General features: G+C 43.7%; 1 protein-coding gene across 2 annotated transcripts in view; it reads right to left on the reverse strand.

Moving 5' to 3' along the window:
- Window positions 1–11,184: 11,184 nt before the first annotated feature.
- The window catches only part of srl (sarcalumenin), a 58,593-nt gene continuing 47,112 nt past the window's right edge, over window positions 11,185–22,665 (reverse strand). For both annotated transcript variants that reach the window (XM_028814289.2, XM_028814288.2), the window contains 3 exons: window positions 19,498–19,614; window positions 17,424–17,657; window positions 11,185–14,760 (listed from right to left, as the gene is read on the reverse strand). In XM_028814289.2, coding sequence (XP_028670122.1) covers window positions 13,949–14,760; window positions 17,424–17,657; window positions 19,498–19,614 — 1,163 coding nt within the window. In that variant the 3' untranslated portion in view covers window positions 11,185–13,948. The remainder of the gene's footprint in view (window positions 14,761–17,423; window positions 17,658–19,497; window positions 19,615–22,665) is intronic.

The following is a 22,665-nucleotide window of genomic DNA, read 5'->3' on the forward strand; positions in this document are numbered from 1 at the left end:
CCTATGTTGTTAAATTGCTCTTTTTATTAGCTTTGTGTTGTTCTGCTCTTAATGACCGGGTAACTTCTGGGTAAACATGAACTTGGAGGGAATTCAGACTTTCGACTGACATGCGGCAAATGTGGGGTGGCCCGGCGGTGCCGAGTAGACGTCTCGGAGTTGGCAGGTTCAGTTTGTCCAGCTGAGGTGTCTACTTGCTCTCAGCACACCTTCCCCAGATGTTTTTTGTTCTTCTAAGGTGTCGGAGGCGACACTTTTATACTCTTATTTTGTAGACCGTAACAGAGTGCCCCAAATCCCATCTGTAACCCTGGGTACTGTCAGGATTGACTGCTGTTGCAGTTCAGTGTTCCCCTTTTCTTTTACACCTGTAATTTCAAACAGGCAGGAAAGAAAGTTGCACATTTTTTAAGCATTATTTAAAGAGATGGTGCCATAAAGGACCCCAAAGTAGCTTGTGAACACCATTGTGCTGCTTGAAGTGTCAGCAGTAACTGAGGATTCTCCTTTTGACTTTCCTCCTCCTTTTTCCACTCTTACCAGCACTTTTACTGATCTTGAAGCTAATCTACGCATGATGTGGTCGTCCTGTCTTCAAGACAACTTTGCCTTTTTTATATGATTTTGATTTCTTTTAAAAGTACTTTAAGAGCTCACATGCCTTTGCCATTAGAGTCAGGATGCTATAGAGAGGCGTACTTATGTAACTTAGAAATGGAGGTTATAAGAAGAGTCCCTGTGCCATCATACTTTGCGGTAGACGCATCTGCTTCTCTCTTAGACACTAAGACCACCTCACAGCAGCATTCCTAAAACTCCGGACATGGAAGACTACAGAACTTTAATTATCGAAACGTTCTGGTCATTCTTAAGCAGACGCCTAAGCATTAATGGGCCAGGTTCATCCTCTGTATCCAGGTAACATGATGAGAAAAGTCCTGTCAGAAAGTTGTCAACAGCTGAAATGACCTTCTGATATCCAGTGCTCCTAATGTTAGACATTACACAACAGCAAAAGAACGTAACAAAGTGGTGATTCAGAAAACAGCTGCAGCTCTGTGCTGTCCTTGAACTCACTTCGTTTCTCTCCAGCATATTATTTAATTCCCCAGCGCAGATGTGAAGGACAACTTGTATGACGGCTGTACCCCTACGCCTTGGGCTAAGCTAACAAGATGGGCACGACAGTTCAGTTCATGAAGCTTGCCTGGTTAGCCCATTAGTTGAGTTTGACCCGGTGTCTCGTCTGGAACACTCCCATCATTTGGTCATTTGTTTTGTATCAGGATGGACTTTGTGATTTCTGGCATAAACGCATTTCCACTTCACGCACACAGGTAAGGTGGCCTTGGGTGTAAAATTCACTGTTTAATCCAGGGGTGTGCAAAGTCATTCCTGGAGGGCCGCAGTGGCTGCAGATTTTTGTTCCAACCCAGTTGCTTAATAAGAAGCACTAATTGCTCTAGAACAGGGGTGGGCAGATTCAGTCCTGGAGGGCCGCAGTGGCTGCAGGTTTTTGCTCCAACCCAGTTGCTTAATAAGAAGCCCTTATTGCTCAAGTAACACTTCAGCTTCACTTTAGTTGTCTCGCTCGTTAAGATTTTGAACCCTTATTGCTTATTTTAGTCTTAAACAGCTGTATTCTTGGTTTTTAATTGCTCCTAATTAGCAATACCATGCAAATGACAAAAGAGACCAGCATTTCTCCATTTAGCTTGTTTTCATTTACACCTGTGTGTATTTATCATGCACCATTTGGTTTAATTAAATACTTGGAAGGAAAGTGAAGAGAAAAAAGTGAAGCACTGAGAATTACTCGTCTGTTTTAGACTTCAAATCATTTGGATGATATCCTTAGAAAGAAAAATAAATCTAGGATATGAGAATAACCTGACATGGCAGAGTTAAAGCACTAACAAGCCATGAAATTAAATAATTGACAAGGATTGGTTTATAATTAAGCAACTGGGTTGGAACAAAAACCTGCAACCACTGCGGCCCTCCAGGACTGAATCTGCCCACCCCTGCTCTAGAAACACTTCTGCCTCATAGTTATCTCCCTCGTTAAGATTTTGAACCCTTATTGCTTATTTAAGTCTTAAACAGCTGCATTCTTGGTTTTTAATTGCTCCTTATTAGCAATAAGATGCAAATGAAAAAAGAAACCAGCAGTTATCCATTTTGCTTGTTACCCTTTACGCCTGTGTGTATTTATCAGGCACTATTTGGTTTAATTAAATACTTGGAAGGAAAGAGAAGAGAAAAAAGTGAAGGATTGAGAATTACCCATACGATTTACACTTCAAAATATTTGGATGATATCTTTAGAATGGAAAAAAAAAATCTAGGATTTGAGAATGACTTGACATAGCAGAGTTAAAGCACAAACAAGCCATGAAATGTAATTATTGGCAAGGATTGTTTTTTAATTAAACAACTGGGTTGGAACAAAAACCCGCGGCCACTGCGGCCCTCCAGGAATGACTTTGCACACCCCTGGAATCAGATCTGCTTTCTTCAGTTGCCTTCTTCAGAGTAAGTAGGACTCGTGTTCTGAGAGCAGGAGACCAATGACTTAGTGAGCGATAACACAACATGTAGCGATTCAGGCGCCACAATAGGAAATTTTCAGAAATGGTGTACGTTTAGCGTTATTTGACATTTATAAATCAAAGCACTGCAAAATGAAATCCACACACTACATAAGTTTAAACGTACATTTTTGTAAAGGTGTTTATTAAATTAAAATCTTGAATATTTTGAGATTAACTTTTTGAACTGAAGATCCACTTTGATTATATGGTCAAGAGTCCTGTCTTCGGTTTTCCCGAAGTAATCTACTATATAATAAAACAGCAAGGTCTCTGTGTATCGAGTCCCTCCAAGCCATCTGATTGGGCAGTTTGGCTTTGGTGACGCGATAGAAAGAGGAAGTGCGAGTGTTAGAGCGCATGAGGCACACTGAGAGTCGCCTTCAAAGATGGCCGAGGATGTACTTGATGCTGTGCATCGTGTGTGCTTGAGGCTGCTGCTGGTACCCAAGCAGTGTACTGTCAATACACACAGTAGTGTGGGCACTTTATGTAAATCTGGAGAACTCCACCAGGTGGCAGTGCGAGACATCGTCACGGTGAGTAAACAATGGCTGGTTTCACTGTATTGTGAGTTGGGGGAAGAAAAAATTTTAAAGATAAAATTTTCTTTGTATTCTGTTGCAAACGTCATAAAGAAGGACAGCAACACAGAAGCTGATAGGTGAGACCTTTAAGATGGGATGGGGCGAATACGACTCTCGTATTGCCAGTAGGAGAAATGAATGAAGAAAAGCGGCACGAACGTCTTTGCACGTCAGAGTTTTAAGTTTGGTGATTTGCCTCAAACCACTTAGACATCGAAGCTCGCACATTGATCCTGTTGATGCCGTTTGTTTGTAATGTTCAAATCCCCAATTCTTTTTTCGGACATGTTCCACTTTGTACAGACGTATTCGTCTCGAATTTGCTTCCATTTTGTTTTGCACGTTTCCACATACATTTTCAAAGAGCTGGTGATTTGGTGCCAACTGTCCTCACAGGCATTGGTGTCACATGTGGAGATGTTGATAGTAAACAACAATGCAGAACTTGAACACAACACACTACACCCATCCAATCCAATCCTGACATCCATCCATTTTCCAACCCGCTGAATCCGAACACAGGGTCACGGGGGTCTGCTGGAGCCAAACCCAGCCAACACAGGGCACAAGGCAGGAACCAATCCCGGGAAGGGTGCCAATCCTTACATTAAAAACTATATACAGTATATATATATATATATATATATACTGGTACTTCAACTCACACACATTGCGTTCAATTGTGACAACATGTTTAGATGATGCATCAAAAGAGCACTGGGAACGTGTGGCAGCCATAATGTGTGCGCATAAGTGACCTGAGCATCAAGTAGAACCAGCTTATGACACCAAAACCCCTGTTTGATTATCTTTATGGTATTCTAGGGGGCTCCAGACACTTCTTTGACTTTCTACAGCTGTGGGTCACAAAACCCCGCTGCCTAGCACAGAAAGGGTGACTTTATAGTTTGGAAATGGCAACCTCTGTGTTTAGGGGTCAAGCCTTACAAATTTCTTCAGACTTGATGGGTACAAATTGGAGAAGATGTGCCAACAGCTTTACTGATGAAAGGAGTCTTGTTTTTGTGTCGATGCCATGCTGTTTTTTGGGGGACCGTTTTTTTTCCCCCCACATTTAAATAAATTGAGGGGGTCCCGAGGGTTTGTTACAGATGCAGGGCCGAGTGCTGTAAATTTTACAGAATTCATTCTGAGGTTTTCTGACCCCCAATTTAAGCCACTGGAGGATTGTTACTGTCAGAAGGCCACAGCAGTGCTTTGTGTGGAGCCATCAGGATCAGCAGAGGAACCAAACGTGGACAGAATGGCCGTCCACAACTCTCTTCACAGACACCGTCAGTGGTCGGGTTGATTTTAAACGTTGATAATCATTCCAATTGTGTCTTTTGAACCACTGGTACAGAAGTTCTGATTATGATTGGGGGGGCGTCCATGAAGAAAGGGGGGAACAGAGAGAGCTGCCCACCCGCCCTCTGCCACTTGTTTCAAACTTGGCTGCGCCGGACCACCACCTGCCTGTGGGTTTGCCTTTTGTTGATCGCCACTCTTGAACACGTTGGTTTGACTTTTGAGTCCCGACCTACCAAGAGGGGCAAACGGTAAAATCAAACCAGTTTTAAGTTTGGTCCTGACCCCTGGGAGGCCCTAATGCACTCGTCACAAAGCTGTTCTATGCCACTCGGGTAGAGTGTGGCCCTTGTCATCTTCAGCATCATTTTCACTCTAATCTTCTGCACACGCCAGTCCGAGCTGTAAAGCTCAGTGGGTTTGTTTTTTGTACAATTCCACACTCTTTGTCCAATCTCAGCAAAATTTTGCAAATATCTCACTACGTCAGGGAAAAGAAAAACCTGAGCAGTTTGGGGGGGGGGGCGTTTTTGCTACAGTGTGTAACCTTCCCGAAGTTTGAGCCCTGAAATGTTCACATTAAATTTGGGAGAGGACACTTTAAACAAACAAATACAAATCTTAAGAGTTCTGTGCCGCTATTGCTGCGGCTTACTGACCGCGTAAACCTGTGTGCGTGTGTATGCCTGTCACTCTCTTACACGCCACTAGATGGCAGCAGCAGATGGCCTCGTGATGTCTTCAGATGGCCGTAACTTTCTCCAAGTCTTCCAGGGGCTCTCAGAATGCGTTGGTTTGCTTTTGATTTTGTGATCTAAAGCTGGGGGTCCCCAAGTTAAGTCCTGGTGTACCACTGTGGCTGCAGGTTTTCATTCCTGCCAGTTTCTTTTCTCATTCCACGTCCCGACGTGCGCTCTTGTGTGTCATATTTGCATTTACTAGAAACAGAATTTTCTATGTGACGGTTTTAAACCCCGAACTTTTTTTTTTTTGCCGTTTTTATTTCATTTCACTTTTTTTCTGTGGAGTTTGCTCCTTCTGTCCAAATAACTGACGATTAGTGATGAGGAGTGCAGGCACGGGTGCAAATGGCACTGGATGGTAAAACACAGCGGCTACCTTAGTATAAAATTTAATTGTCGGCTAATTTAATAATAAAAGGCTTAACGTGGTGGTCTTCAAGTTTAGTCCTGCGGACCACCTTAACAGCAAGTGTTTATCTCCTCCGCTTTCCACTGGACTCCTGCCTTTATTAGATCAGATGTTATTTTAACTGTTTGTGCCTTTTTTGTGTCAATCCAGAAATTACAACGATGGGTTTGCAAAATTTTCGGGGAATGTAGCATACAGTTGTGTATGTGAGACATTAATTATTAATTAATCATTTAAGCCTTTTCTTATTAACTAGCTGTGCAACCAGTCAAAGACGGGATGAAATCAACACACAGCTCAAAGTTCATGTTTGTGGTACACCAAGTCATGTGCCTGTCACTGGGTATGGGATTCGTTAAAGCAGTTTTAATGTTTGTGGTGTGCCATCTGTTGGAATGACAGAGACATAGCAACTGGAGTGACACAGACACACGCGTGTCCTTTTGTTAAGGTGGCACACGAGTGAATTATCTACTGAAGTAGTTGGTTCCCTTTAATATTCAGTGTCATTTGCACCCGTGTCTGTACCACTAGTCACTAATTGTCGGACACAATTAAGGGAACCAAAATCCACAGGAAAAGCTGAATGAAAAAGAAGATGGTAAAAGAAAGTTAACATTTAAAAAGATTCCAATGTCTGAATTGTGTTTACGATGTAAATTTAGCGGCCCGTATTTCCGACACCAAGCTAACAATGCCACCTTTCAGTAAGCCTGGACCATCGGTTTGTGGAGCTGCAGCCTCCGTGGCACCCCAGGACTGCAGTTGTTCTTGAGCACATTTTGTTGATTATTTATTTATTATTAAATGGTGAATTTTGCTTCCCGGGGTTGTTGCTTTTTAAAGTTGCCCTTTACGCACATCCCGTGACACACACACACACACACACACACGTCTAGGTCCGATGTGTCCGTCCCACTTGATGTGACTTAAAGGTTGGTGGAGGACCGTCACTCTCACACCAACGCAGATGTCTTGTATGTACTGGACGAACCTGGAAGCCCCCGTGCAGGGCCCACACAATCGGCACTTTAGGTGGCCTTCAGCCTTGGGGTCTTGTCAGCCGTTCTTCGCTCTCTTGCAGTGACCTCCTGATTGCCATCAACAAGCACAACTCTGTGGCTTCAGTACTCCAAAAATGGCACTGCTACAAGAAACAGAAAGGTGAGGCGGCGCTCATCCGCACAGATACACCCTGTGATCATAAGACATGTGAGATGACCATTCAGCCCGCCAGGCCCGTTTCTTCTGTAAATGGTTAACCCGACCCCACTAACTTATCTGCATCCTTCTTAAAGGTTGCCAAGCTTTCTGCTTCAACTCCATAGTTCAGTAGTTTACTTCACATTCACAAAATCAAACGAGTCAATCCCATATTCCCACCAAGTATGCAAGTTCAAGATCTGCTCTGGAGAAGGTACCACCGAGCAGCGTCTCCAGGCTTTACCCGTTTGTACTCTAAGATGGTGCCAGCACCTCTCAATTTAGAATTTTAGCTAACGAATGAAAATCGCATGAGCCTCGAGGGAGCTGACGCTGATGGCACCCTCTAGGGCTACTTGTTAAACGCCCAAAGTTTCATGGATCCTTGATAGAATTTAATTCTAAGATGCTGATGGTTCTGCAGTGGGCTGGCACCCTGCCCTGGGTTTGTTTCCTGCCTTGCACCCTGTGTTGGCTGGGATTGGCTCCAGCAGACCCCCGTGACTCTGTACTTAGGATATAGTGGGTTGGATAATGGATGGATGCTTATGGTTTCATTTGATGTCAGTCAGTCATTTTCGAACCTGCTTAGACCCAAACGACGTCCTGGGGGTCTGCTGGACCCCCATGACCCACCCCCCAGATAGCACAGGGTGCAAGGCAGGAACAAACCCTGGAAAAGGCCCCAGTCCATTGTAGGGGAAACACACCCCAAGGGCAAATTTAGTGTCACCAGCTCACCTAACCTGCATGTCTGGACTGTGGGAGGGTCTGGCAGCACCCGATGGAAACCCACGTAAACACCAGGCAGGATCTGGGATGCAAATCCTGGTCTCCTTTCTGTGATGCACCACTACGCCACTGTGCTACCCTTCTTTGGATGAAATGGTGTCATGTGGGTGCAGATGATCCCACTCAGGGGTCTTTTATCCCTCCAAATGGAGCTGACAAGCCTGACCAAATATGTCACTCTACCAAGTCGACGGCGTGAAGCCACTTGTCGAGGTGCAGCTTGCCAGCCTGTGTGACTCCATTCAGGGGAGGATTCAGTTTTGAGTTGCACTAAGGGAAGTTCAAGAGGGCATTGGGTGGGGGTAGCGCCTGGGGTTTGGGTCATTGTTGGTCACAATGACAGATTCCTGTGCTGGAGGACCGGCCTGTGGGCCTCGGACACAAAAATGGAAGATTGGAATAGTAGTGGGGATGCGACAGTTCTGGCCAGTCGGGTGGGGGGGTGGGGGGGGTCTCTGCGTAACTTTGTTCCTGAGGTGGGGCGGTGCCATTGAACATGTCACAGCCACAGCTCATCCTGTCCCAAATTGCTGCTTCTGAAGTTTTTTCAGTTTCTACTAATCATCAAACAGTCCTTCACTGTGGGCTCCGACCCTCTTATCTGATGTATCATCTATCTATCTATCTATCTATCTATCTATCTATCTATTATAAAGTGCCTTTATCTATCTATCTATCTATCTATCTATCTATCTATTATAAAGTGCCTTTATCTATCTATCTATCTATCTATCTATCTATTATAAAGTGCCTTTATCTATCTATCTATCTATCTATCTATCTATCTATCTATCTATTATAAAGTGCCTTTATCTATCTATCTATCTATCTATCTATCTATTATAAAGTGCCTTTATCTATCTATCTATCTATCTATCTATCTATCTATCTATCTATCTATCTATCTATTATAAAGTGCCTTTATCTATCTATCTATCTATCTATCTATCTATCTATCTATCTATCTATCTATCTATCTATCTATCTATCTATCTATCTATTATAAAGTGCCTTTATCTATCTATCTATCTATCTATCTATTATAAAGTGCCTTTATCTATCTATCTATCTATCTATCTATCTATCTATCTATCTATCTATCTATCTATCTATCTATTATAAAGTGCCTTTATCTATCTATCTATCTATCTATCTATTATAAAGTGCCTCTATCTATCTATCTATCTATTATAAAGTGCCTCTATCTATCTATCTATCTATTATATAGTGCCTTTATCTATCTATCTATTATATAGTGCCTTTATCTATCTATCTGATGGTGGGCGTCATTTTGATTCTTGTGGATGTCTGCAAAGACTTCTGAGACTAAAGAAGTGGGGCTGCTGGCCCATCTTACCTTTGGACACCCCAACATGCTCTTCTGCTGGTCTGTAGTGCCGTGCAGTGAGCCGCATTAAGTTCATGTCCTGTTAAACTCGCATCACTAGTTGGGTAAAAATGTCTGGCTTGTGCCAAGCTACTGTGCACTCAATTATTCAATTACGTTTGAAGCGTTCGAGCATTTATGGACCGGGTCACTTAGTCATGCTACTGAAAATCGGTGAGAAAGTACTTTTTGGGTTCTTCCGGGAGAAACGCAGAGAAGGTTCCTTTGCTTCCAGAAATGAGACAGTTAAGCTCCTGGTTATTAGACACGGATCGGTTTACCAAAAACAAAATTATCTTCGCCTTCTGGCACTTGAAAAAAACCCCATAACTGCTGGACCCCCAGATCGTATCTGCTGGAGCACCACAGCTGCTAATCTGCTCAAATCGGGAACTTTTAATGTGCAGCCCTCCATAACAATTAACAGATAAAGATGCTGGCCAGAGAACTGAGGGCCCCTCGGTGAACGCAGGAGACCAAGCGTCCCGACTACTGCAGTGGCGTTCACCCTGCCAGCGTTCAATGTGGTTTATCCTGGCAGAGCCAACTGTGGGCCATATGTGTACTGATTCTTTAATATTTGCTGGTTCACAGCATGTATACATTGAATTCTTTTTTTTGTTTGTTTTGTTATTTTGGCCCCATTGTGGGTTTCAGATGGCCTCTAGACGTAGAACAGCCTTTAACGTGGGCCGTTTGTGGTGCTAATGCTCCCCGCTTGACACGGCATCACGTTCAGCTGCTGTGCCAATGGCGATGGTGTAGGGGGTGCCCAACGTTGGCCCACATTGTCTCACGTCGTAGTCGGGATGGGGTTACTGATCTGACAATGAAGACAGAAAATGCCGGGATTCCGGCAAATGTCTGGTTGGCACTCAACCCCTGGCTCTGTGGTAGTGTTTGGTGGGCTTAGTTTCAATGCTTCTCTTAACTCTTTCAGGGTTGATGTCGACTTTTGTCAAAATTCAGGAGTAGAGGACGGTAATCAGCTGTAAACCGCAACAGAACTCACCCTTACATTTTAGTTTGACTCTTTGCTAGAAATAAAGTTACATAGCTTTGTTGACTTGACCTCGATTTCTGTGCATGTGTGAGTAGCGAAGAGCAGACAACCTCTAAAATGGCATCGACATCTGACGAGAGACCAAAGCGAAAGTGCAAAGCAAAATACTCCATGGATGTTTTACGTAATTTTGTTGAATAGGACTCTGACTTGTCAGACTCTTGAGTTTGATGCAAGTGATCTGGAGATGGATATCAGAAATGAAAGTGAGGTACCAGCATCATCTTATCGCTCCCCAGCTGATCGTGGCACTGAACACTTTTGAGTAGCTGATGTGCCTACAGCAGCGTTTGCCTGGGCGGACCACCACTTAGGATGACATGAGCTACAAACCAGATTGCATCACATTGCAACCTCCACCACCACCACCCACCTGCTGTGCAAAGGCCCACCATGCATTCCTGCCGACCATCGAGGTGCCCCCATGCAGCCACTGCTGCCAGAGACCCCTTACATGCGCCAACAGCAGCCACAGCACACAGCAACAGACGTTTTATGTTGACGTATGTGTGACACCATTGCTTTGAGTGCTTTTCAGAAAACTTGAGTTTTTTGGAAAAATATTCAGCCCTCAAAGAGTTAAACAACTACAAGGAAAGCTTAGCTTGTCCACTTGTGCTCAGGTTCCACCAGGATGCAGAGCTCAAGATGAAGCAGGAACCTTGTAATCGAGGATCTGTAGAAATAAAATCGTAAGCCATTTGTTTGTTTGCTGACCACGCTGATCCGATTTGAATGAAATTTTGCCTGTGCTTTGCCATCGGCCCGACTTAAAACACAGAGGTATGTCATATGGGGGAAGAGGGGTTCTAATGAGAGGGTGGCAACTCCAGTCAGCACCAACACAGGGACTACAACTCCCATCAGTCAGCAGGAGTGCACAGGGACTGTTATCAGCAGCCACAACGTTTCTTACTGACCAAGGACTGATCTTAAAGACTACGGGTATATACAGTATGGCATTTTCAAATTTTGGTAACAGTTTTATTGCACCGGCGTACCTCTGTTTGTCACACCCTGGGTTGTGCTGAATTTCCACGTTCCACCCGTTGCGCTTTGCATCGTCTTATTAGAAAGGAAGGGGAAAGAAAGCAAAGGAAGTTGTTCATCACTGGAAAATTCATTTTTATTAAAACAGCTGGAGAGTAAGCGTTTCCAATGAGTTAGGGGCGCACACACCAACCCGCGGCACAGTGGACGGCTTGACAGCTGCGCCTGTTCGTTTTTTAATTCCCTTCTAGCAAGAGCACTCGGTGACACCATGAGGTGACACCTACAGGCCTGGGTTCTCCCTGTGGCAGTTGTCACATTAAGCTGTTTAACCGAAAGTGCCAATCGAGATATTCAAGTCTGAATGCATGAAAAGGAATCACTCTGGACAACAAGAACCCTGGTCAGGGCACCTCTGGCTGAGGCTGCAGGAGACAAGCAGAGAGATGCCATCCTCATTCAGCGAGATGTCCCCCGTTTGCCCAGATGACTGGCACTTTGGCCCAGTAACTTGAAATTTGAGAATTTAGCAAACCAGAAAACAGTAAAAGAAACCCAAAGAACAAAGGGATGCTGGAGGAGGTGGGGGATGCCTCTGAAGAAGATGACACCAGAGAACAGCAGACGGCGGGAAAACGGCTCCCTCGACAATCTCAGCTGTTGATGGAGCAAGTGACGAGAAAACATCTGGTTGTGTGGCAGTTTTGGGTGGTCTTGGACTCAAATCTTCTCTTAAACAACTTCAAGGAAAGCTCAAGAGAAAAGGCCTGCATACTTCACCCACACGCCACCTCGGTATCTCTGGATCGGTGAAATTCCTTCCTGTTCGACGAATGAAGCTTTTTCAATAACCTGCGAAATGGAGATGGCCTCGCAGGTGATACGCCAACAAAGAGAAGTCGCAGTGAGGCCCCTTGACGGGCTCATTCACACCTCCATTGCTTTTGCTTTTGTCCCCGTACTAAATTAAGTTCCACCCACATTTCATGCTTTTCATGGAGTCTTCGTTCTTTCTCCTTTCCTTGACCATCTGCACAGTTGAGACTTGCTTTCCCATTCCATTCATCTCATTCTAATCTTTCGTGAATGGGTCACCGTTAAATTCCAGTGTATACCGCATCAAGGGTGTGACAGACGTCTTCCTCTAAACCAAAACTGCTTTCCGTCTAACGATGTTCTCTCTGCAAAACATACTGGCGAGTGTTGCCGAGGGGCGAGTCACTGAATCGAGGATGCCGGTAATAAAGAGTTTGCCATATCAAAACAGCAGGGGCCGGGCAGACTCAAACTCCGATGCCTTTGTGACCACGGACAAAAAGGACATATTGCCACGAAACAGGCATTGGTTGTAAAAGACGACAAGCTTGATGGACTAGCCGGGGTTCGCCACAGTACAGTGTCACTCAACCAGTCATTTATCGATAATCAAGCCGTGGGCGGCCATCAAAACGGTGACAAATCTTTGATCCAAATGATTTTGTGGATTTGTGTGCACCACTCAACATTCCCAGAGCCACATTCTTCATTAAGTCAGTGGTCACAATTGTCGTTACGTAAGAACGTATCAAGCAATTTTCAATATTTTTTTTTTTTTTACCGGACATTTTGAAATTCTGTTTTCGATTTTATTTTTGAAATTTTCTTCAGTTGCATTCCACATAAAATAAATTCACAACAATCTCAATGTCATAAAACTTGAAGCTTGTGATTGCCACCTACAAACAGGCCTCTTCCCTCTGAAATAGAACTGCAGCCTGCAATCGTGGCCGTCGACTGGTGTAGCTGTGGGCTCAAACCACAAGATATTAGCAAACTTTGCAATAACGCAGAAGATATTTCCATAGCACCTGAATGGTGCAAATGCTTGATGCTTCATGCACAACAACGATGACGAGACGTAACGATGGTTGGGAACATTACCACATTTAAGACCAGTGACATTTGTTTTATATTTTTACTTGAGAGTTGATACGGACGGTAAGCTTAAGAGGAACATTCTGTGATCCGTGTCTCAGATTACGTTCTCTGTCTGTCTCTCTAAGCGGTGGGCTATCCTATTAGAAGTCGTGGATGAATGTGCCTGACATGCTTACTGAGCACAGAGTTGAACTGTCATATGATACGACTGTCACCGCCGAAGTTCATTGCTCTGGGAACAAGCTGCACTGGACAAAGCAGCTCCTCCAGGGGGACACCCCAGCATTACCCGGTCTTTATCCTGAGCCAGCCTTTGGGGGTCTCCCACTGGGCCAATATTAGGTATTGTCAGCCTGTATGGTGCCTCTTACAAATCTGTCATGTCGGCACTGTGTAACCGAACGGGTAAGAGTGACATGCAGTGACATATCACTCACAAGTGGCATGGACTTGGGCCTCAATCCCAGAACCAACTTGAGCCCTGAATTATCAAAGAATGGAATGGAGAAGAAAACGTCGTGCCCTGGCTCTGTTAGCTCGGCAGGCTTCACAGTATACGCCTGTAGAGTTTTGTACTGTTGAAGAAGAAGAAGAAGAAGAAGAAAAACAGAAGCTACGAGTGCAACTCCTAAAGTGACAAATGCAGTCGTCTGCCATTTACGCACCTCGGCTAGAAAAACACGACAGGAGATGCAAGCCCAGCACATTCGTCCCCATTCTACCAATGTGAACCGGAGTTTGTGTTCCCTGAAAGTCCGTCCTCTGTCACTGCGAGTAGAGAGAAGGAGGGATGCCTTATTGAATATGCCGTTCTTTTAAAAATGATTTATTCCTGTATATATTTTTTTTTTTTTTTTTTTGGGACAGAAACGATTACCACCCCTGCTACCTTCTAACCACTCTTCTCAAACCCGTGTCTTCCTCCGCTTACCCCCCTCCCCCATCCCCCTTTCTCTCATCAGTGCTTCTTGTAGCGGTTCTTTGGTGTTTCTCCACAGCCGGTGGCTTCACAGGAAGTCAGATTTGGGTTCTTCCCTGAAGCGATACTCCCCAGGAGCCCTGGGAGCTCATGGGTGATGGCCTTTTCAATCTTCTCAAGCAGGCAGCCTCCCATGTACGAACACTGCGCCGTGAGTAGCTTAAAATTGTTAACTGGGTTGATGCCAAAGAAGTCACGATAGGCATCGCGATTCGGCAGGTCGAACTTGCTGACGTTGGTTTTTGCCAGAATGGACTTGAAGATGTAAAACTTATCAGGTTCATCCACAATCTCCTGGAACACCAGCTCAGGGTCACTGAAGAAGGTCATTTTGTCACGGAAGGTCTGGAGATAGCGATCCACCAGCAGTGCATGGATGCGAACTCTAATGCCATGCTGTCGGATGAAGGCAATTTTGTTCTCCAGCCTGTTCTCGATCACCTGGTTCAAGTCCTCTAGAAGAGAGACCTCTTCCTTTTTGAAGAGCTCCCTGCTAGTGTCAGGTGCATAATCGTAAGGCCAGAAGGAGCTGACATACACACGTGGTGGTTCAGTTACATTGATGAGGGGCGCTAAGCTCCAGAAGAGGGCGCCATAGACCCTCATGAGATCCTGAGTGGCTAGGCTGTCGGCCTTGTTTAGGATGATGCGAATCTGCGACTCCCGTCCCTTGAACTGGCGAAAGAGCATCTCAAGTTCCAGGCCCACATCGAGCTTGGTTGGGTCAAAGACCACAAAGATGAGGTCAGCCCTATCGATGAACCACTGGCAGACATCATTGAATGGGTAACCTTTGGAGAAGAAGAGACACAAAGGTTATCATTTCAAACCCACGGCTCACGGGATTATAACAATGAACACATGCAGATTATGTATCTGTTTGTTTCTAGTCAGCCGTTATGACTAACATCATGTTTATGATTAGCCGACTACTAAGGTTTTAGCACATAATTCACGTAAGCAAATACTTTTTTACTACACCTACTGGCATTTGCGATGGACTAACACGAGCGCTCTACTGGAAAGTAAAGGGCCTGCCTGCCATTTTCAAAAGTTTATTTAGAACCCTCTGTATTGTACATCCAGGCCCGGTTCTAGAGGCGTAGCCGCCATCGTGCCATTTAATTTCAGCCGCCCCCTCACCCTATAATACCTTCACTCGTTTTCTAAACCAATGTATTTAAAATTAAAAAATTTTGCAATTTCCTTAATGTCAAAAAAATTAAAGAAGATTTCTTCGTAGGTAGAAGAAAACTTGACTTATGCATTTAACGAATCGGCGACAAGTTTAAAGAATTCATCTGTACAATTCCGAATATAAAGCGAGTGCTGATTATAGACTTAACTTTCTTGAAAAAGACGTCGCCTCGTATTCTCGCAAATACAAAATTTAGCAAAAGTCTATTTCTTCACATCACGCTATAAAGTTAAGGAAAAATATTACAAGTTAATTTATATTAATACAGTCCCTTCATGCCAAACCCTATGAACTAGATATGTAATACTTTAATATACTTTACCTCCCAATTTACAGGTAAAACGACTTCCAAAATTATATTTAAACTTGCACTTTTAACCATAACAAAGATTGTAGAAACAAACACTGAAAGCTACAAAAACTTTTGATTGTTGTGCTGCGTACTTGAGCTGCCACAATTCATGTGTTGTGACTTCTGAGCTCGTTTTTCTTTGAAGCAAGTTACCGACATTCAACGGGAAAAGACGAGCCCCACGCCGAGCCTGCGGTTTGTTGAGGGCGGCCGCCTCTGTGCATGCACCCTTTGCACGACCGGCAGAACCGGGACGGTGTACATCACATATAATCAAGAGAACTCTCCACACACCTCATACTTTAAAAGTATGTAGAAGGTTTGCCATTGGAAGACGGCAGCCATTAAACTCGTTTTACAACTTCACACTTTTAATAACAATAATTCTTTACGTTTATATTTATATAGTGGTTTTCTCGCTACTCAAAGCACTTTAGTGAGTGAGGAGCTACGTCAACCACCACCAGGATGATGTGACGGCAGCCATTTTTGTGCCAGTATGCTCACCACACATTAGCTGTTAGGTAATAAAGTGAAGTGAGAGAGAGAGACAATTAGAGACAGGGCATGACTAGGGGACCAGAATGACGAGGCCGTGGTGGCACTGGTGTAGCTGGGTGGCAGAGGCAGCAGCCCGCCCAGGGCGGCACTTTTTAATAAACTTTAGTACTAGACTCTTTAGACTTTGACAATTTTGTTTGATAGGGCTTTGGCAAGCTAATATGTGTTAACTATGTCAAAATCACATAATTTGTAATATTTAAAAACTGTTACAAATACAAATGTTGCAAAGTTAGATTTTACAAATGTCAATCTTGACCAGTTCACCGCCGAGGACTCTCTCTGTCGACTTATTCTGACCGGAAGGGGCAAACCCTTCAGTCTCATTAATAATATTTTATTATTCTCTCAATCTCAGCATGAAGCAAACAAAAGAGAACAGTGCTGCTTTCAGAGTAAAGAAAAAGGGCAGGGAAGAAGTATTAAAAAAAGAACGAGGGAGCATGATGTAAAGACCACAATCGATATTGATAATTAAAAATGGAGTTATAATTTTATTTTATTATGTTTTATTTTAGAAGTGGGTTGGCAAACTCAAAGAGTGCCTCGGGCAAGAAAAACTCCCGGGTGGTGGGCAGTTTAACCAGGACATCAGGATACACCCTACTCTTTACAAAGGATGCCCACGGATCTTTAATGACCGCAGAGAGTCAGAATCTCGGTTTTTACGTTTCATTTGAAGGACAGTGCCTCCATCACTGCAATGGGGCATTGGTATCCACATTCAGACCACAGGCTAAGCACTCCCGTGGTGGCCTCAGCAACACCTCTTCAAGCAGCAACCCCAGCTTTTCCTAGATGGTCTCCCATCCAAGTACGGGCTGGGACCAGACATGTTTAGCTCCAGGTGGATGACCTGCTCTGAAGTTCATGTGGTATGGCTGCTCTCCAAGTGGTGCCCAACACAAAGATGAGTATAAAAATCCTTCAAAAAATGCTTGCAGTTCTTCCATCCATCCATTTTCCAACCCACTGAATCCGAACACAGGGTCACGGGGGTCTGCTGGAGCCAATCCCAGCCAACAAAGGGCACAAGGCAGGAACCAATCCAAGGCAGGGTGCCAACCCACTGCAGGACACACACAAGCACACACTAGGGCCAATTTAGAATCGCCAATCCACCTAACCTGCATGTATTTGGACTGTGGGAGGAAACCCACGCAGACACGGGGAGAACATGCAAACTCCACGCAGGGAGGACCCGGGAAGCGAACCCAGGTCCCCAAGTCTCCCAACTGCGAGGCAGCAGCACTACCCACTGCGCCACCATGCCGCCCACTTGCAGTTCTTTCTTTGGCTCATCGTCTTCTCAACTTTTGCACCATCATTCCACTTTGACTTACCTCTTTCCTGCTGTTTACGGTTCTCTATGATGCCAGGAGTGTCTACGAATGTGACCCTTTGAAGCAATTTATGAGGCATTTCAATTCCAACCAACTTCTCCAAGAAATTCTGGCCAAATTTCTCCAGTGGTGAGAAGGAGCGTGCGCTGTCAGCTGCCATGACAATTCCTTCAATCGTACGCATCTTCTCTCCGTGCATTATCACTGTGAACTCTGAAGTGGTTGGTTCTGCCCCTGGTTAGCACATAAACAAACATCACAGAATTTACATTCTTCTAGAAACCCCAGTGACCACAGAATTCATTTCAAGTCAATCCTCTCCCTTTAGCCAATTAAATAAAAATAACAGTAAATATCTTGAAATAACCCAGCCACAGGGGATGCACAAACCAGTGTGTTTCTTTGGGCCGGACCCAAGCCCGAATAAATGGGGAAGATTATGTCAGGAAGGGCATCCGGTGTAAAATTTGGCCAAATCAATATGCGGACAACAATACAAATTTCCATACCGGATCAGGGATCGGCTCTGAGCCCTTTCTTAAATGAAATGGTGATGGACAGGTTGACAGACGAGATTAGACAGGAGTCGCCGTGGACTATGATGTTTGCTGATGACATTGTGATCTGTAGCGAGAGTAGGGAGCAGGTTGGGGAGACCCTGGAGAGGTGGAGATATGCTCTAGAGAGGAGAAGAATGAAGGTCAGTAGGAACAAGACAGAATACATGTGTGTGTAAATGAGAGGGAGGTCAGTGGAATGGTGGGGATGAAGGGAGTAGAGTTGGCAAAGGTGGATGAGTTTAAATACTTGGGATCAACAGTACAGAGTAACGGAGATTGTGGAAGAGAAGTGAAAAAGAGAGTGCAGGCAGGGTGGAATGGGTGGAGAAGAGTGTCAGGAGTGATTTGTGACAGACGGGTATCAGCAAGAGTGAAAGGGAAGGGCTACAGAATGGTAGTGAGACCAGCTATGTTACAGTATATGGGCTGGAGACGGTGGCACAGGAGACAGAGCTGGAGGCGGCAGAGTTAAAGATGGTAAGATTTGCATTGGGTGTGATGAGGATGGACAGGATTAGAAATGAGGACATTAGAGGGTCAGCTCAAGTTAGATGGTTGGGAGACAAAGTCAGAGAGGTGAGATTGTGTTGGTTTGGACATGTGCAGAGGAGAGATGCTGAGTTTACTGGGAGAAGGTTGCTGAGGATAGAGCTGCCAGGGAAGAGGAGAAGAGGAAGACCTAAGAGAAGGTTTATTGATGTGGTGACAGAGGACATGCAGGTGATAGGTGTAACAGAACAAGATGCAGAGGACAGAAAGATATGGAAGACGATGATCTGCTGTGGCGACCCCTAACGGGAGCAGCCGAAAGAAGCAGAAGAACAGTAAATATCCTGAAATATGAGGCGAGTTCTTTTAAATGCATAGGGAGATATTAGGGAATATTGGATCCCTGGAGGTAAAAACTTGACTCTGACCTCTTTACAGTGTACTGTAAGTGTAACGCCTTTGCTCACTTTGCTTTATTAATCATGTGCATCGCCATTCTTCTTGCCCAACAACATCACTAAGAGCCTGTGCTCACTTAACCTGTTTAATTCACGAGGTGGTCAGGCCCTATAAGCACAACTCAAAACATGTCCCTCTGGTTATTTAATTACTTGGAGTTGCTGCTTCTATGTGTACCTCCTCATGTTCTGAGTGTCTGCTTGTACTTAACATCAACACAGCTGAATCTCGCTGTCTAATTCATTAAGTTTAAGGTGGAAGACTTTGAAGGTGTCTACGGTTTAGTGAGTTTTATCTTTCTGAGTGTTTCTGGCAGAAAATAAATCTGTATTGAAGCAATATTTGACAAGACAGCAGGCAAAACTATAAAGAGCCAGACCACACTGAAAAGTTTACCAATGCAAATTGAAGTGAGGAATACAGTAATTCAGTCAGGAGACTACACAGACGGGCCACAAGATAAAAATCCAGCCTTAGACGAAGAGGACACATCTTTGAAGAAGTAAACTTACTTTACATACATTTAAAAAACACAATATTATGCTCTGTATTTACACATGACTAACCAGTGTAAAGCTGGTAAGGAGTGTCTTTCAGCCCCAGGAGGTAGTTGATCATGGTGGACTTGCCAACGCTCCATGGACCCAAAAATAACACCATCGGCTTAGAGGTGATCTCTCCATCTGTTTTAGATAAAAAAGATGTCATCAAATTAATGTAGCAACACTCCAGTGACCATGCACCCCATGCCGATATGCAATACACGTGCTTAGGCTGGCAACCACATGTAAGCAGCTTTGGCTTATCAGCACACCAAGATAAAAAGGCCCTGCTGTTGAAGATGAGCACATCCTACGTCAAACAAGATACAAGAGCTCATGAAATGGAACGGGGAGACGATTTCAACATTACCACGTTTGTCAAGCATCTTTATTAACAATATACCACGACAAAAAAAAAATCACAAATGCAAATTGTAGCAGTTGCTGCTGCACGCTTCAGTCTTATTTTCTTATAGCATGCAAGCTATCGTTGTAATCTGGGATGTTCTGGAGCAACTCTCTTCATAATGCTTTCAAAGTCAAAAAGTAAAAAGAAGTATACAATTCTAAGCAATACTTTACTTTTTTCATACTTTATCTGAACCTCGAGTGACTTCCAATGATGTCATAATACATTCTGCAATTTTTTGAAACATATTTCTTCAAAAAAATATGTTTCTGCTAACAGATCCTGCCTACTACACCATTATTCAATTTTCCCAAAGATAAATCAAGTCTAACATAATGGCTCACTGTGCTCCTACAGCTGCTAGCCCTGGCAAATCATTTAACTTTCAGTGTAGCGATGGGTTGTGTGAAGACTTTCCCCAATTATCTACTGTTGGGGAGAGCCGGGGTCCTTGCCTAGCTGGGATGCCTCCACACTGGAAGGAGATGTGGCTGGAGCATTACCTCCCCCGGGACACTAGAAGGCAGCCCCCCTAGGTTGTAGTGGTGCTTCGGGCTCCAGCAGGGCTTCATGGGTGTTGGAGTTTGGTGCAGCCCTGTTGGGGTCCGTGGGCGCTGCCAGGGGGCGCTACAACTGTTGCCGAGTCCTCGAGAGCAGCACTTCTGCCACACCCGGGAGTGCTGCCAGAATTATGTCATCAGACACCTGGAGCACTTCGGGGTGCCTTATATAAGGGGTCAGCAGACACCACTCGGGAGCCAGAGTCGGGAGGAGAAAGGGAGAAAAGGACTGAGAGATAAAGAAATAAAGAGAGAAAACAAAGGGAAAGAAAAGTCTGTGTTTGCGCTGTTGGGGACACAGTAAATACATAAATCACATGTGCTGTTTGTACTTGTACCTCTAGCGTCTGTCTGTGTCGGGTTAGCGCGTTACAGTGTCATCTATCGGTCACACTACAGGGTAATCATAGCCATTTTATTAACTGGAGCATAATGGTTTGAAAATCAAAGAGAGGGTAGACCTCCAAATATTTTGGCATTCAATGCAAATTAATTATAAAATGGTAATAATTTTTAACATTTATTCATTTTTATCTGAAAGTCACAGAGGAAGGAAGGATGCACAACAAAAAAATATATTCTCATCTGAAACCTTAATTCTCCATTTTGTCTCTGATTTAATGTAAATTATTGTAGGGTTTATGAAATTTGTCTGTAATCCAATATTAGTGAACATGGATTAGTGGAACGAAGAGCTAAGAAATGAGTAAGCACTCGTAGGAAGGCAATTCTGAAAGGTATGGGTTCTCCACAAGATTTGGGGGGTTATGACCAAGGTACTTGAGCAGCTGGCCTAGTGAGGTTATATTTTGATATGCTTGATTTTTTTTTTAACTGTAATTTCAATGTAAAAACATGATCATTATTTTTACAAAGATGTTACTATATGTTTCACCATTTTTAATTTCATAATGAGTGTACTGACTCGCGAGAGACAGTAAAAGAAAACATGAAAAATGACCAGGAGAATCCTAGTCCGAGAACAAGCTAAAGGTCACGTGACTGAGCATCACAACCAAAACGACAACCAGAAATCAAAGTCAAAGAGAAGGGCAAGAATAAAGTTCTTTAGCACAGAGAAATGGGGTTTACCCATCAAACTCGGATACCCCAGAACCGCTCTAATGATGACAACCAACGAACATGCCTTGGAACATTCCGGGGGCTGTTTCCAGGGAGATGGCAAAAACAAAAACTTTAAAAAACAAAATGGAGATGCAGTAAAATCTCTGTATTATATAAAAAATCTTGGGATGAGACAAGATTTTTTCAGAGGGATGAGATGAGACATTTTCAGAGGGATAATTTCAAGTCCCGCGAGATGAGACTTTGTGCCAAAAGATGAACTGAAAACCTAACCAGTCCAAGTGGGGGAGGAAATAAAAGACAAACAGTAGAAGAAGAAAAGACAAAGAGTAGAAGACAAAAAGAAAACGTCATAAAGAGGTTCAAAAAACGTTGGCGCCATACTCGTGCAGAGCAGGTTAGAGATTCTGAAAGTACTAAAATTTGAAAGTCTCAAAAAACTGATCGTTAGCGCTAATGCGATCTTTACTAACGGAAATTATTACTTGGTGAAATAACGGAACAGTGGAAAGAGATCAAATATATGGACATAGGTGATATGACAGAAGTATGTAGATATTGTTCAGCTTTAAAGTTTAAGTCGGAGACTTGTAGATTGTCTAATTTGTGTTGCCATCAAGGAAAAGTAGTGTTTCTTCCCAATGAAGAGGCGTATCCGCGAGAATTAAAAGATTTGTTATTTGGTGAAAATGAAATCCACAAACACTACAGGGAAAATATCCAACTCTACAATAATCTGTTCGTGTTCGCATCATTCATGCTCAAAATGTAGATTTAAATGATTTAGGACCATACGCTATGAAAATCTGTGATCCCGCAACAATTAAAACTATGACAAGTTTAATTTCAAAGAAACCACAATTCGGTAGGGTGTATATTTATGGTCATGGAGAAGCAATGCAACATAGAATCGAAAGAGTTAAACGATCAGACGTATTAGAAATTCTACATACAAATCCATACGTTCAAAAGTATCTCACTTTACACTAAATTTATCTGAAAAACACAAACAAGTTTTCTTGGATTTCTATGTGAATCCGAAAGATCACGCTTACATATACAGTAATCCCTCCTCCATCGCGGGGGTTGCGTTCCAGAGCCACCCGCGAAATAAGAAAATCCGCGAAGTAGAAACCA

The sequence above is a fragment of the Erpetoichthys calabaricus genome, chromosome 11, assembly GCF_900747795.2.
Source record: "Erpetoichthys calabaricus chromosome 11, fErpCal1.3, whole genome shotgun sequence".
NCBI classification, from domain to species: domain Eukaryota; kingdom Metazoa; phylum Chordata; class Cladistia; order Polypteriformes; family Polypteridae; genus Erpetoichthys; species Erpetoichthys calabaricus.